Source organism: Brienomyrus brachyistius, chromosome 15 (genome assembly GCF_023856365.1).
Source record: "Brienomyrus brachyistius isolate T26 chromosome 15, BBRACH_0.4, whole genome shotgun sequence".
In the NCBI taxonomy this organism is placed as follows: domain Eukaryota; kingdom Metazoa; phylum Chordata; class Actinopteri; order Osteoglossiformes; family Mormyridae; genus Brienomyrus; species Brienomyrus brachyistius.
In genome coordinates, this window is record NC_064547.1 from 15,750,256 (window position 1) to 15,766,131 (window position 15,876).

The 15,876-nt window shown below is 40.6% G+C and overlaps 1 protein-coding gene across 3 annotated transcripts in view; it reads left to right on the plus strand.

The window, feature by feature from the left end:
• LOC125709162 (adhesion G-protein coupled receptor D2) overlaps positions 1 to 15,876 on the plus strand; it is a 61,419-nt gene that overhangs the window by 21,247 nt on the left and 24,296 nt on the right. For all 3 annotated transcript variants that reach the window (XM_048977325.1, XM_048977323.1, XM_048977326.1), the window contains 3 exons: positions 7,156 to 7,197; positions 10,980 to 11,033; positions 12,669 to 12,861. In XM_048977325.1, coding sequence (XP_048833282.1) covers positions 7,156 to 7,197; positions 10,980 to 11,033; positions 12,669 to 12,861 — 289 coding nt within the window. The remainder of the gene's footprint in view (positions 1 to 7,155; positions 7,198 to 10,979; positions 11,034 to 12,668; positions 12,862 to 15,876) is intronic.

Genomic DNA, 15,876 nt, shown 5'->3' on the forward strand with positions numbered 1-15,876 from the left:
AGTAAAACAACAGGAAATATGAGGTGGGAGTTAATAATACATTTATACCAAATACTTTTTGGCCTAGAAGTAAAGGCGTTTTGAGGCAAAGACGCAATGAACGCCACTCTTTGGTACCTGCTCAAGGGCTCGAGCACGTGCATCTGACACCGGAGCCCTGAAATCAAGACACATGAAGTCTTCATGTTGATAAACCACCGTTCATTTTTGCTTGGAAGTCTAGCGTTCCACAGCAGAATGTGACCGGATGTGACACCAGGCTAGACTCCTGCTTTATGATGATTAATGCCACCTTAGGGTACATTAACAAGGTGTGGCAGTCTGACGGAACATGCCATTACCTCCGGCACCGCCCCACACCGGCCAGGTGTCACCTATGGAGGGCGCCCAAGTTCACATTTCATTATACTTTCTTCGCTTGGGTTTTCTTTCATGTTGCACATTTACTTTTTGAGTAGTTAGCAGTTAAGTTGCTTTCTTACTCTTGTGTCATTGTTTCCCGAATCTGTGTATTTCGGAACGAAACAGCGGTAATATTAAATTTGATAGTCAAATTTCCCACCTTTACTGTAAAAACAGAACATTAAATGATAAGCTATAAATGTCAGAGTGCAAACTATCATCATGCAAGCATTGCAGAATTATAACCTGTATAATGAAAAACCTTCTTTTGATCCACCCTGTTATGTGACAGCTGATATCGGTCAGCATTGCAGTTTTTCCAAAAATACAAAGGGGTGTTGCTATTTCTGCTGATCAGAAACGTTAGTAGAATCCCCTGTTCTCTTTGAAGGTGGGACCTTACTACAGAACACACAATTTTAATGTAACAATGAGTCATTCTTTTGTTATGGCTGGTGAACATGATGAGAGGAGGGTTAGCAGTGACACTTCATTATACTTACAGAAATAGTGTGTAGCTTGCATTCTTTTGGCCGTCTGTGTCGACTGTAGCAAGCTACCGTCAAGAATTTCATGATTAGAATTTTTAATTATGTTTACTATAATTACATACCCAATTAGATACAAATGGGTATCTTAATACTGATTATTTATAATTAAGCTACTATTTATGATGTGTTTTGGAAAAGTTGGGTTCTTTTTTTAAACTTTAGTTGTGTTTGGTTCTTGAACCATATACTGTAGAGCACATTATCATTAATGTATTTTTATTTGCTTTCATCTACAAATTAATTTTAAAATCGATTTGCATGTGCAAAGTTTTTTTTGTGTGTTTCGCCTTGTCATTATGAAATGAATTTGATGAAGCTGTAATGCTCACAGCCAATGAAATTTCAGGAATGGGCTCCCTATGACATGCTAATGGAGCCCAGGACCTTCGCATGCCGTCCAGGGGCGGTTCCCAGACCAGCATTTAGATTATGCTGAGGGGCTCATTAAAAGTAAATAAGTTTCTTAATCAAAATGGATTGCAATGGATATTGAAAATTCAGAATTCAAACTACTGTTTTGGATTACGCTAATATCCAGATCATGCAAATATGCGAAAAAGTTTCTGCAAAATAAATGACTTAATTAAAATACCTCTTGTTTTTCAATCCACCTTCAGCCATAAAACATCATCGCCGATTTCTGGTTCGAATAATAGTTTATGTCCATACAGTCTCAGCAAAGCCTGTTAAGGACAAAAGCTGTAGTAACTAGTTCTGCATATTTCTACCCGTTGAACATCCAACCACAATACTGATGTGCTTTGAGAAGAAATGCATACAATATAATATGCAGCACTAATACAACATGCACTGTATACATTTTTTTTAGGTTTGTATTTTTAAAAAGATGGAATACTCGTGCATTTCCATTCTTGTTTAAAATGAGTGCATGTAAAATATGTTGCAGATGGGCAGTATTATCTGTGTGTGATATATTTATTTATTCTAGTGGTACAGAAGTACAAATGACCTTTGAAGTATTACGGAAGAAAATGACACGGCGAGTTATAACAGGTCATAAAGTTTAAATTTGTAATATCCAAAGAATGCCGCCTTTCCTGTCAATTTTGCCCGGGCTACTGTTGTATCCACCAGCGAGCCGGTGCTGAGGGAACATCTGTTTCAGGCTTGTTGTTCCTCTTGGTTGCTTTTCAATTGGATTTCCTCAAGCAGGTCCAAAAGCTGTCACCTCAGCCGGGCTCTGTTAGCCATCACCACTGCCCCTATATTAAGTAGGTGTTTCAGGGCTAAGTTAATAACTCTCCCGCCACCCTGACTGATCACAGTCGGTACTGTCCCCTCCATCTGTGGGAGGTTGCCCCTCGCCCAGCCGTGGGTGGGAGGGCTGGGGGGTTGGTGTCCTGGCGGTCCTCCTCACCCGGCCTTGTTCATTCTCATCGAATGTGCTGCAACTGGGCCGCCTCTATTGTCCAGTTCCTCTGTCCTGATCCTCTATTCCCTGGTGATAGAACATTCGCATGCGGTTTGAATGGCAGAAATATGCGTAATTTCAGTTTCCACACTTCTGCATCTTATTTATTTCTGCATGTATTTTATCCATCCATCCATCCATCCATCCTGAAAATCCAGTACAGTGTCATGCTGAGCCTGAAGCCTGTCCCAGGAAGCACAGGGCATTAGGCATGAGACTCCCTGGGAAGATTGATTCCACCATTGGGCCCTTGAGTAAGGTTCTTATCTCTAACTGATTTAGGACTTCCAGACACTGGCCAACCCAGTACTGTGATCCCCTAGGCTTGCACTCACCTGTCTGTGGCCCTGTTTACCCAAGAAGCATTTTAAAACCAAGTGTATTCGGATCAGAAGTGCACTAAATACACAAGTGCACAAGCGCTAAATACAAGTGTGAACAACTACCGCAATGCATTGTGATCTGATCACTCAAACCACTTGCAGTGGTCAGTTTGAGATGCATCTGAGCACACATTGGTTGTAGTGTAAACGCTAATAAGCCCCCAACAAGGACATCACAGTAACTGTGCAAGGGGCCATTTGAACTTCTAGCAGAAGTAACATAGGCAGTAATGAAATCTGGACACAAGTGGTCAGCTGGACACCTTGGAGATGCTTGATAGACCTGGGTTTAAAGGGTGAGGTGATTCGATCGCCCAAGACACATTGGAAAACAGGGTCTCAGGGTTTCATGGAGAGCAAGATTGGATAGACAAAAGTACAACTGTCCCAAAGTCATTTTTATAAGCTAGCCAGTGAATTTATCTGTCCAGTTATTTACCAGGAAATATGGTTGTATTTTGATAAGTGTATACATATGTACAACATAAGCATGTTTGTAGTTTATAACTTCATATTGTTGCTCTGTTTCTTAATTGAACTTGTTTACTCGGAAAACCGTAATGGGTGTTACAGTGTGACACTGCTGACATTGGCCGCCAGATGTAACGCAAAGGCTGTGGACAAAAGCCACGTGTGCAGATTAGCCGAGCTGTCATGCTGAAGCAGTCAGAGGCATTAACAGATCATTTGTGAAAGTGTGAATTTTATCTCGTGTTTCTGTGACTGCTCTCATATGCCTTCACTGTCTCTTAAGATGCGAATGGCATCACTGCAGATTTGTGAGAGCAGGTTCACCCCTCCTTAAATACAAAAATATTATTTTGGATATTTATTTCCACAAAAAGGAGATTAGTGTGTAACATTCATGTAAACATTTTCACCAAATCCTGGCTGGTGAGAGTGATATTTATCTTCATCTGACACATTTTCCCTGATAACTGCATGTGTGTCATCAATAGATGTTCTGCATTATATTTCTGAGCTATTGTAAAACTTTATTTTAGTATGATCGGGCAATTAGCAAGACGGCTCTTTTACAGTTTTCATCATCAACAGATTTCTATTCTAGTGTAATATTGTATTATCTGAAATGTTTCAATTTGAAAATTTTCTGTGAATTTTTTTTTTGAACACCTGTGTGTTGTTATTACTTGCGAAGACCTTGCATGCAGCATTGCTCTGCTAGCTGAACAGTGACTACATTCACATTTTTATTTAGCTGATGCTTTTATTCAAAGCAACATTCATCTGAGAAGGCAGGGTCAGGTGATCTGTGCAGCCGTTGGGGGTTAAGGGCTTCGCGCGGGGGGCCCAGTGATGAAAGAACTCTGCCGACCCTGAGATTTAAACCAGCAACCTTTCAGTCATTACCACAGCATCCTAAATTAAACTGTTTGCCTTAATTTTTAAATGATGCAAAAGTCAGCTGTCTGGTAACTGAAATCCCTGCCCATTTATCTTCTGGCTCCAGTGTTATTTGACAGCACATCTCAGTTTTTCTGTGCATTAATTCACTTTCCACAGCGGGAGTGGTGGCTCTGAGGCTAGGGATCTGTGCCAGCAACTGGAAGGTTGCTGGTTCAGATCCCATGCACGCCTGGAGTGATTCTACTCCGTTGGGCCCTTGAGCAAGGCCCTTAACCTGCAATTGCTTCATCCAGTGTATGATGGTAATCTATTTCCAGCCCTATAAGGAGGTCCTCCCAACTTACAGGGGAAAACTTGGGGTTAATGGCAGGATTGGCTCTCCGGCCAGTGGGAAAAAAATCACACTGGTTAATTCAGATTAGTGTGCTGCTGAAGTATTACCTTAATATAATCTGCAGCATTTATAGTAGAGATGGTCAAAACAGTCAAGTGAGTCTTATGGACTTAATATTTAGCCATGGAACCTACAGTTTTTAGTATTCCAGTGTAGATGAGGGCAAAAGCAGGGTAGTTGCTAGCGGATTGTTCCTGTGATGTTTACGTTAGAAATAGTGTTATTTTGATATAATTTGATAAACATTTCTCTGTAAAATCAGACACTGTGATGATTTGCCCGTTTTGCTCATTTGGGTGTGAGTGAACACTGTATGACACAGGTATAGGCGTGCATCACACACTGGAACAAACCTGATGGGAAGGTTCTATACCGTCTTGCTACTTCCCTCCATCATCCTCCCTGTGAGGTCCATTTGGTACAGAAGTGGTGTCAGAAAGCATCACATATATCCTGGGGAAAATACAAACTGGCTCGCCTCTCTGCGTTGCCGACACACCGTCCCCTTAATCATAGTTTTCATTTCGGTGCATTGAAATTTCCGTTACCAAGGACAACATCATAAATAAAAAAAAATAATAAAAAAAAAGGGTTTGTGAAAATTTTTACCTGAGACTCCCTAACTTTCTGCATTAGGGCGTTCAAAAAGAAATGAAGGAGAGAGAAAATTTATAATAATTTATTACATGGGGCTGGAGGATAGAGGTGAGTGAAAGCATGGGGGGGGGAGGGGGGGGGGCGTCCATAAACAGAGCAAAGGGCCTTAAATGAAAGTGAAAGTGAATGTCTGTATCTTGTCATGAAATAATGAGAAGCTAGCACTCTTACCCATTGTAGTGTGCAGAGCGTTGCCGCTCAGTAAAGGATTTGCTGATGCATGGCCTTAAATTTGAAAAGGAATCTTCTTAATGTGACTAAAGGGGACATGCTCAAGTCGGTGGCCCCCAAAATGTTTGTACCGTTAAGAGCAGCATTTACCTGAGTAAATAAATAAAGCTAAGCTCTACTTACCTTTCTGTTTACAGGTTATTGCAGAAATTTAAGGAGACTTATTCCAACAGTAGGAAAATGGTCGTCTCTCTCTCGATGTGGGGTGGATGGAAACCAGGAGACTGTTTTGTCTTCATTTTCTTTGTCCCTGATTTTTTTAGTTTTCAAGGGTAATTTGTTGATCAAAAGCAACGTCTGCTGGGTTTAACTTGTTAAGCATTCGGTCGTCTCCTAATTAGTTTTTTAAATTTTACACATTTCATTTGATGCAATGCAAGACTTCGCTGGTTCTTTGCATAGTTTTACATTGTTCTGTGGAATAGTTCAAAAGATACAATATGCATAGAATAATAACCCTATTCTATTCATCGAAGGTTTTTAAATTATTATTACTTGAAGGTTTTCTGGCTATTAACCAGGTTGCTACAATTATATTAACATTATTTTATACTGGAATTAGTTGTAAAATTATGATTTATGACCGCGTAACGCAAAGGATGCTTTATATGGGGATGTCTGTAGTAGTGACAGGGAGTGAAGAACATGTAAAGGCTGTGGAGAACCAAACAAAGCAAGTGAAGGGACAAAGGAAAGGGAGGAAGTCAGTATGTGAAAGAGGGGGACAGTGCAGGGCCCACATGCTTCTGAATGTTTCTGTGAAGTATCCCGTGTTCCATTCTCTTGGCTATTCTTTCAAGCAACTTATCACACATACAAATAAATTAAATGCTTTTAAAAGAATTGAGAATCCCGGAGTTATACAAACTACGCAAACCTTGTTTTATTTTTTTCTTGAGCCATTTATCTGCAAGATTTAAAAGAATAGAAGCAGCTTGTCATTTGTCTAACCCTAGCAGCCTCACAGAAAATGCGGTATTATTAAGTCGGTGAATGGACAGCTTGTTCGTTTAACAATAACTATGAGAAACATGATGGCAAATCACTACATTTTTGCCACTGAAGGTACCCGAGTCTCAAGGGCATCTGATTCTTGCTCTTTTAGCATTAGCTGTAGTTTGCACCAAACTGAAATCTCTTTATGCGCCTTTCCTTTCAGTTTGTTTCCTATTTTATCGTAAGTATCCTTGTTTAGGCCGACACTTAGCCTGCTCCTTCATTTTCTCTGCGTCCCGTGTTTCCGTGGGAACAAAGGCTGAGCACTCGAGAGTGAAATGCACGGGCTGCAATAAAGCCCCGGGAACCTTGGGGTTATCTTGTCGTTTTGTAGCGCTGTCCTCCCGTGCGGAATTCGCCCTGCCTATGACGGCACTCGCGTGCGTGAAAAGCTGTTCATGTTATTACTTTGTGGCAAATAAAGAAAAAAAAAAAAAGTAGCATGCAAATACAGACTGAATCGCTGTAATGTTTAGCTGCTTTGGGCTTCTCGCATCTTTTAATGCGAGAATGCATTTTGTTTATATTGTTAAATAAACAATTCATAGTATAAATATGTCGAAAGCGTCAATAAATAAGTATGTCTGCATTACACATTTGTGAGTGTGAGTGTGTCTATATACATGTGCATTTATGTATTTTATATTTGTATATGTCCAATTTTTATTTCTATAACCAAATAATGCCCATTATAATATGAGGAAACATCACGTTAACTGCTCTTCCTTTGTTGTCATGCAGGGCCTTTTCATCTTCCTTATCTACGGGGTCTACAACACAGAGGTGAGTCTGCGCGTCGTCTCAAGGCCGATGGAGTGAGTGAGGGAAAAAAAATAAAATAAAAAAATGACACCTCCACGATGGCGTGAGTCGAAGGGATGAGGCGGCTGTGTGCACAAAGCCCCTCGCTGCCCTTCATGCTTGGTCTGTCCAATATGCATCCAGGCCCGCCATTAAACACTGACACCCCCTGCGTGCGGATAGTCATTCCTCACCCACATTGACTAATATTTCACTGCCTCTTTAAGTTTTTAAACTCCCGGCCCTCCATTTAACACTCTGACACGGGGCTTCGCGAGCCCAGGAGGACTGTGTGGGGACGGCAGCTGGGATGAGGCCAGCTAGCCATGCAGAGCTTGGTGTAAGTCTGAGGAAAATCATTATTTTGCTGGCAAAATTACCCTTTTTCGAGAAAATACTGTTTGGTTCTTTATTAATTTAATGAAGTTTGTTTAATGTGTAGGACAACATGCAGTACCTAGCATGGTCTTATGAGCCATTGCTATCCATGTAGCATGCATACATTCTAGAGAAAAAAGTATTTTATTGTAAAGCCTTTATACATTTAGACTCAAGCTTTTTTTTACATGTTGAAATAGCCGAAAATTCACTGGCACTGTCAGTGTATGTTCAAGGTAGAAGAAAGTTTTCATTATTTATAATGGGTTTCTGTTTTTCATTTTGATTTGGTTTATGCTTTAATAAAATATGCTTCTTTAGTTTAATTTCATTGAAAAGTAGAATTACATTTTCATCCTTAAGATCAATGTAAATAAAAACAGTTACTTCTGATGACTCCCACCTCATTAAACTGAAATCCAGTGAAGAGCTTATACCTTTCTGTGCAGTCTAGGTCACTGGATCATTGTGCATTCAGCTAAACCATTGAACATAATTTATATGTTCCATTTCGTCATAAACATAGTTCTGTTTATATGTGAATTTTGCATCAATGTACAATAATTAGTGCACTAAGAATTATGTTATTAATAAATTGATTCCTTTTTTAATTCACCTTATAGATGGTATGAAACATAATTCATAGTTAATTATTTTTTTGTGTTCTTGTCGTTTACTGTTAAATGCCAGCCAGTTTTATGAATGCGCCTACCAGTGTTTTCCATTTCATTGGATGTTTTACAAGATATTTAGAGATGATGCCCTTCCAATCTTTTAAAAGAGCCTGTAATGTTAGATCCTCAGCGGTTGCTGCTATAGTTGCATGGAAGAGTGGACTTCACTTCTCCTGTGCACCTCTTCAGGGCTGGGTTGAGGCTTGGAAACATCTTAGGTGGAGATTCTTCTCTTTCCACCCAAAGTATGTGAGGCATCCCTGAGTCGTCATGGTACCATGAGACAGTGGTGGACTCAGGTCTAACCTTCTGTGCTGTAAATCACCCCCTCTACTTAAGTGCCTTTTTGGTGCGAAGGTATCCATTTTGTTGCTCCTCTATCTCCTTGACCCAAGGGTCTTTGCAATTTGGGAGCAACACATGCGCGCTTTGTACGTTCATGAGTGGTTTTGTAGTTATGAAAATGAGCGTTCTTTGTGCGCCTCTTCTCTCTGCGTGGCATCTCCCCTGAACTGTTTATGTAGTTCACGATGCAATTTAGAAATAGATGTGGGTTCTAAATGGAAACTACTGCTAAACGAAAACAATGCAAGTGGCTTACGTTTCCTGACAAGCCTTTCGCTTTTCTGAAAGAAGTAATAAAATGAAGGCTAGCATGAGATGCTAAAATGCAGAAGTTAATGCCAGATGCCAGACTTTTTTATTTCTCAGCTACTGTATTTGTAAATATATGTAAATATGGAACACTTTTATGAAAACAAAATTTATTACCTTGTGAAATAAACTCAAATAATTTTACACTAAAACGTCCTGCAGAGAATATAAATATTGTCAAATTCTAGACAATTGGAATCTGATAATTCTGTTGTAGCTTGAGCTCTTTGTCCTCCTTGTCTGACTTATTTAGCTGAATTATTATTATATTTCTTAAGTTTTGTTGAGCTGTATGAGGTACAAACAGGCTTTATTACAACCCACCAAGTAATTAATGCAGATTAAAACATTCATTTAATTGGCCTTTTTTGTGTTTTTTTTAGTCTTTTCTTTGATTTGTTGACCTTAGCTTTTGTTCAGGAACTCAAGGATGCGAGCCGGTGCTTAAATAATCCGAACTTTCATATGGAAATTATGTTTATAGCAGCTTTTAGTTAAACCATAAAATAAAACTTCGAGAGGAGCCAAATGACTGACAACAACGAAAAGAAACTTTAAACAATGTTTCTTACACTGCTGAGTCTGTCCTCAACTTTTTAGCCGTCTATAAAAGGACATGCTTTCAGAATTACTGTATGCACATTTAGCATAAGGCAGGTATTCTGCAGCCTCTTTTATGATCAGAGATGCTGATGTCGTTCAGTGATGTCAGCACGCTTTGTCCACTTTACTGCAAACACAAACAGCGGGACCCCTGCCCTCATTTCCCTGCATTTCTCCTGGGGCTGAATTTATGACAGAGTTTACTCTACAGTAATGAAGCTGTAAAGGGGGGGGGGGCACAGTTATTGATGCGGTGGGCGGAGTCTGTCTCCCTGGGCTGAGTCACCGATCATCATGTAATCAGACAAGGTTCCATAAGACAGACCCTCACCATGGAGGTTTCTGCAAGAGCACCCTATAACGAGAGACTTTAACAGGATTCACTTAATGAATTCACTGTCTGTATGAGTAAAAGTCAACATACTGCAAAAAAAGTCAATATATTATAAGGTCCGGTGATTTTTCCCATATGGGACACTCACTATTGTTGAAGGAGCCATACAGTGTACATCACTGCTGCTCTGTGTCATGATAATCAAAGCTACCAATTTTCTTGGGAATTGTTTAGTACTTTTAGTACTAATAATTTAGTACGTATGCTACTTCTTAATCTATTAGATGGACTAAACTACTATAAAATTTTACTATGTGATCTCACTCTGACGTGATTGAGGGCCCGGTCTCCAGAGTGTATTGTGGTGATTTTATCTACTGTATTTTTATATAATGGTAAAATATATACAATTTGAGGTATAGCTAACTATATATTTATGGATAATAAAACATTTGTTGGTGGTATAAGATGACAAAATTATTATTATAATTAGACAGAACTGATGAAAAAATTTCTACTTTAAACATTTCATTATGCAAATAATGCAATACGAAGAGGTATACCTCCCTCTGGTCTTATAATAATTAGTAGATAATTAGCGATGTCTTATTAAGTCGGTCTTGATTTTTCCAGAGCCAGCAGCCGTAGGGCCACAGTGAAGATCCAGTTGTTTGCTAAATTTCAGTGTGAACAGATTTTAAATAGACGGCTAACAAAACCGGCAGATTGTTACCTCGCCGAACATCTGCTGCCTTCCTGGGAACAGCTGTAATCTGTTCTGCTAGAGCAGTCTGTTATTGAACGGCTTCATTTCCAGAGCACGCGGCTACAGTGTGTGACAGATGAAGGCTTTACAGTGCTCTCCTTAGCTTGCTGCGACTGTGTATCACTATCAGCTCTCATTATGTCTGACAAACCACGGCCTTCCGCTTCTCCAGTTCTGCGGCTCTCGTTCATTTTTACAAGTGCATATTTTCGTTTGTCGTTTCCCAAACAATATTCTGCACCTCACAGTTTAGGTAAAGTTAGATGGAGGAAGGCGAGCTGAAAGATTCTTCTCACGATCGTGTAATTTGTTTTCTCTCTCCTTCTGTCTGCCAATTTTCTCTCAACCGCTGCAGGTTCGGAGCACCATCAACAAATTCAAAGAGAGAAGGAGAGCCCTGAATTTTTCGGTACGTGTCTCTGTTCACACGTGTTCCTCTAACACCTAATATCCACAGTCTGATCAAGCTCGGTAAGTGTGTGACCGTTACCTCAACCGCATTGATTCTGTGCAGCTCTAAGGTAATTATGCTCTACAAATAAGATCGCTGTGCAAACATTAGAATTCGCTTGTGGAGGCAAATTCTGCAGATTTTCCAGCATTCATGGCAAAATTTCTGCCAGACCGACACTGGTTCTGAATGTGCTCTCGGGTGATGAGTTTACGTACTTTGCTGGAATACCTAAATATCGCTGGTGACAGGAATGGGATACCACAGGTCTGTCCTTAATCCCGGACAGTCCGACCCCTGACGTTACTCTGTCACTCTGATATTTACGCTAGCTGCCATTCCCTGAGATCCGAGATCTCTGGGGTCTGCCGGCGGGTTTAAAGGTAGTTAACATTGGCCTCCTGTAACTCGTGGCTCCTGTAACTTGGGGGTTACGTTGACCCCCCCTCCCTACTTGTCATGCTTTATGTTACATAGCTGTCAGTCCCAGTCTACCACCTTAACCGCCGCTGCTGGGTAATTTAAAATGAAATGAGACAGTTTCCAAAGGCAGGGCTGAATGGAGGATAGGGCCTGTTCTTCCCTTTGACCCCCTGACAAGTTGATGCTATAAAATCTTTTAAAAAATGTAAAGCTGAGGCTTGATATATTGAAGGTTCACGTCATTATCAAGCCCTTTAATGCTCCCTGGCAATTTTCCGATTTCCGAGTCGGTGTTGAGTTTGCCCATGCGGCGGACGTTTTGGGCCAGCGTCCTCCTGTGCTGTAAATCTACCTATATCCTTTAGCCCTGCATATAAATCTGAGTGGGGGTATCTCACGGTTGTGTCCTTTTGCTCACCGTGTGATGATACAATTGGCTATTGTGTGAGTCAAGTGTAAAATTACAATTTTCTAGGAGATGTTGAAGATGCGGCACATATGGTAAAATCATTAAATGTTTTTATTTAATAATAATTTAATTGTAATGAAATTTAATTTTATTTAATTTTGGTTCTGAAATTATTCGATTCCTGCCTTATAATGCAAGAACAAAAAAGAATAGTCAAAAAAATTATTAGTTTTAGTTCAAATTTTAAACATTGTGGGAACAAATGTGATTAATGATTTGTGGATTTATTTTTATGGCGAAGCTGAATTTCTTTAACTACTTTGTGCCTGTGAGGGATTTCATGCATGGTGGACCGAAGGCACCTCATTTGTATTTAATCTTTATTTTAAGTGAGAATAAGTGCATATTGTGATCATTGTAAAGCATTCATGGATGAAGAAAATTTCACAGAAAATACCATGGGCAGGCTGACGATTTGATGATATTTTTTTTTCCTGTTTGTGGCTTTAAGGCACATTGTTCATATAGCAGGATGGGAAATTCCATTGCTCAGTAACCCCTGAAAAGCTTTACATTCATCCTCTTTGGTGATTCCTCCATATGATAAATTAGCCTTGGCTCCCTTATCTGACCAGCCTCTTATTTCGGGGGTCAGCGAGTTGCTTATTAAAGGGCTACTTTGACGTAAAGGTGGAGCAGTTGGTTTCCCTCACTTATAGTAAGTGTATCCTTCTCCCCTTAATGGCCCCCACTTCTCACAGAATTGGGGCAGCTCCAGGCCCTCCAGCTCCATGACCAGTTCCCGTGTGGTCAGTACTCCGCTCCCTGGCTGTGCCAGTCACAGCCTGGACGATGGAGGGGCCGACTGCCCCAACAGCACCCAGCTCGGCTCGCAGCCCACAGCCCTGGACCTCAGTGAAGACTCGTACGAGGGCTCTGTCCGTGCTGATGGGGGTGAGTCCCTCCACAGACCCTCTCAGGGCTCCCAAGTCCTTCCCTTCGACTCCACCAAGCACATCCTGATGTTTATGTTTTCAGGAGAAGGACACGTTCGACAAGACAAGTTTATTTATATGTTGTAAATGTAATTCATACAGCACGATTCAGACATAAGGCAATTCAAAGTTATTTACAAAGGCAGAAGAACACATTTAAATAAAAAAACATTAATATCACCTGTAAAATACAAAATACAATAATAATAATAATAATAATAATAATAAAGAATTTAGGAGGATCTGCTAGGTAGAAACACACAGATGGACAGGAATTGGCGGCACCTTATTTTCAAATTAACAGACAGCAAATGAGCCCTAACATTTTAAAATTATCCAGTCCTGTCGCCTCAGAAGTTTCCAGGTAGCAAACTAAGAAAGACATTTACTTTACCAAAGAAATACATGCAGCCTAAAGTATTGTGAAGTAACACAGAAAGCGTGTTGAAGGTGGCAGGACGGTGAGTAAATATGTCCAGGAAGATAAAAATGTCTGGCTATGGCAATTCAAATAACAGTGATGTTAAAATCTCCGGCTTCAAATAATAAAGAAACATATACCCATAGTAGTACTAGTTGTGAATTAGCCAGAAGTAATTGGATATAAGCAGGGGCACCGTAATGGGGGTTAGGGGACGCTTTCAAGGGCCCTTGCGTGACAAGGGCCTTAACAAAAATTTGGAACTTAGATTGGTCTGGGTCGGGGGCCCGATGTAATATGCTTTTTCAGGCTTGAATCTCTAGCAGTACCCCTGGATATAACTAAAAAAAAATTTGACTCTATATAGTATTTTATAGTGAGCTGAGACAAAACTTTAGGATCGCGATATATTTCACACATTTGTTTTCCATTATATACATTTTTGTGATGTTTGTAAAAGCAGCGCATCTCTATTACCAAAGCTACATCAGGCATGGCCATATTATTGAGGCAAAACCATAAAGACAGATATTGATTACCGGCCATCATTATCCACATCATTACATGGGTGGATAAGTATCGCCGGCTTTATAATAGGCCGTGCACGTAAATCACGTCCCTCGCATGATTTAGCGCTCGGCGATCAAAAGCCAGCGTCCAGCGTGCTGCCTGCGCGGGCGCCCTAACTAATCATCCTGCGCGATTATCAAACGTGGCGGGACACTGATCGGGGATTTGCATTTAATACCGGGCACTTTGTAACAGCAGCAGCCGCTGTAACGTGGGGAACCACGTGTGCTGTGAATAGCATGAGAAGGGGGGCCGCAATCAGCGGGTGCCGGTGTTTGCATACTGATCCCCCCCCCGGTCAGTAGTATGCCCGCTTATGAGTTACTCTTTCACACTATAATGCTCCTTAACTGTCTTGGCCTCTGATGCAGTGATGTCATTTGTTAACTGCTGTGTTTGTGTGTGAGCTTTTATTCTCTTGCCTTTTTATTTTTATACTCTGTACAGTTCTTTTGCTGCTGTATCTTATTTTATCTTGTCTTACCTTGTCTAGTCTTGCGTTGTCTTGTCCTCTCCTCCTCTTGCCTTAGCTTGGCTTATCATATATCTCATCTCGTCTTGTCTTGTCTTGTCTCGTCTAATCGTATCTTGTCCATTGGATCATTATTTCAAAATGTTTCAGTGTATTTAAAGGCTAATTACATAATAGGGTTAATGAAAGGGAGATCTGTGAATAAAAACTGGACCTTTTCCATGTCTGCAGACAAAAAAATTGAAATATGTGCAGCAGTCCAGTGAGAAAAGGCACTAATTTCCAAGACTCCAGCTTTTCCAGTATAGTTATGGTATAGACACAAGCTGTTTTCTGCACAGGTGAGGATCAAGATGTAATACTGTACCTTTATATATATTTTAATGCAGATTTTTGTTGTAGACTCAAAGATTCATTTGTGTGAAAGAATTGTTACAGGAAAATTAAGGATTATTTTTCATAAATGTCTCCATAATATTGAGGTAAGTTGGAGAGAAACTGCTGGCAAAAAAAAAAGTTTGAAGTTCTCCGCAGCCCATGTCCTTCTTTAACACGTTAAATCAGTACTTTTGAAAAATAAGAACGACCAAACACATCGCGACCCTTCGATTCGCAGGCGGGGTGGAAACGGAGTGGTGTCCCTGTGATGAGAAATGATGTCGACCTAATTGGGGAAATGGGAACCCGATGGGATGGATTTAGCTAGTATAAAACACACTTTCCGGCAATTTATGCACCGCGGCTTATTTATATTCCTCCAGCCCTGACTGACAAATCGCCAGGCTCGACCTTCAGTTGTGTAAGGCTTTGCACTACAAGAAGCGCTGGACGCCCGGGATGTGGTGGAGGAGGAGGGGCTGATGGCAGCGCACAGCGCAAATAAATAAAAAGAATTAAAGCGGGTGACTGTGTTAGCGCTTAGAGTTTTATTTACCTTCATGTCAGTCCACACATCCCTCCTGTCCTTCTCTTGGTGAGGGACATAAACCTCTACCACAGTGACCAGAAAAAGGGAAATCGCAGTAATTAAATTACCGTAACCCCAGTAACTGAATTCGTATTTATTGAATTATTATATATCGTCATATTAACACATGTAGCACGGTGGATTAGGGATCAGTGCCTGCATTCAGGAGGTTGTGGGTTCAAACCTCCTGGTTGGAAGAGTCTACATATCACTGTTGGGCCCTTGAGCAAGATCTTTAACCCCAAATGCTCTTGGGTCTAGCTGACCCCGCTCTCTGATCCACACCTGTACGTCACTTTGCACGTCAAACATTTTAAAATTCTTCTCACACTGTATTCCTCGATTCTGTGCTTCTTGTCTCGCTAACCCAGCTAACCTGCTTCTTTCTGAGCTCTGCTCTTCCTGATCCCAGAGTTTTCCAGAATCTGTACATGCTGTAGGCACGTGGGCAAAGTTTAAATAAATCTGTTTATAATTCAGAAACAGAGTGCAGCCACGTGTCAGGCGTAACAGATCGAAGCGCAGAGCTGAATTTTTATCGTCT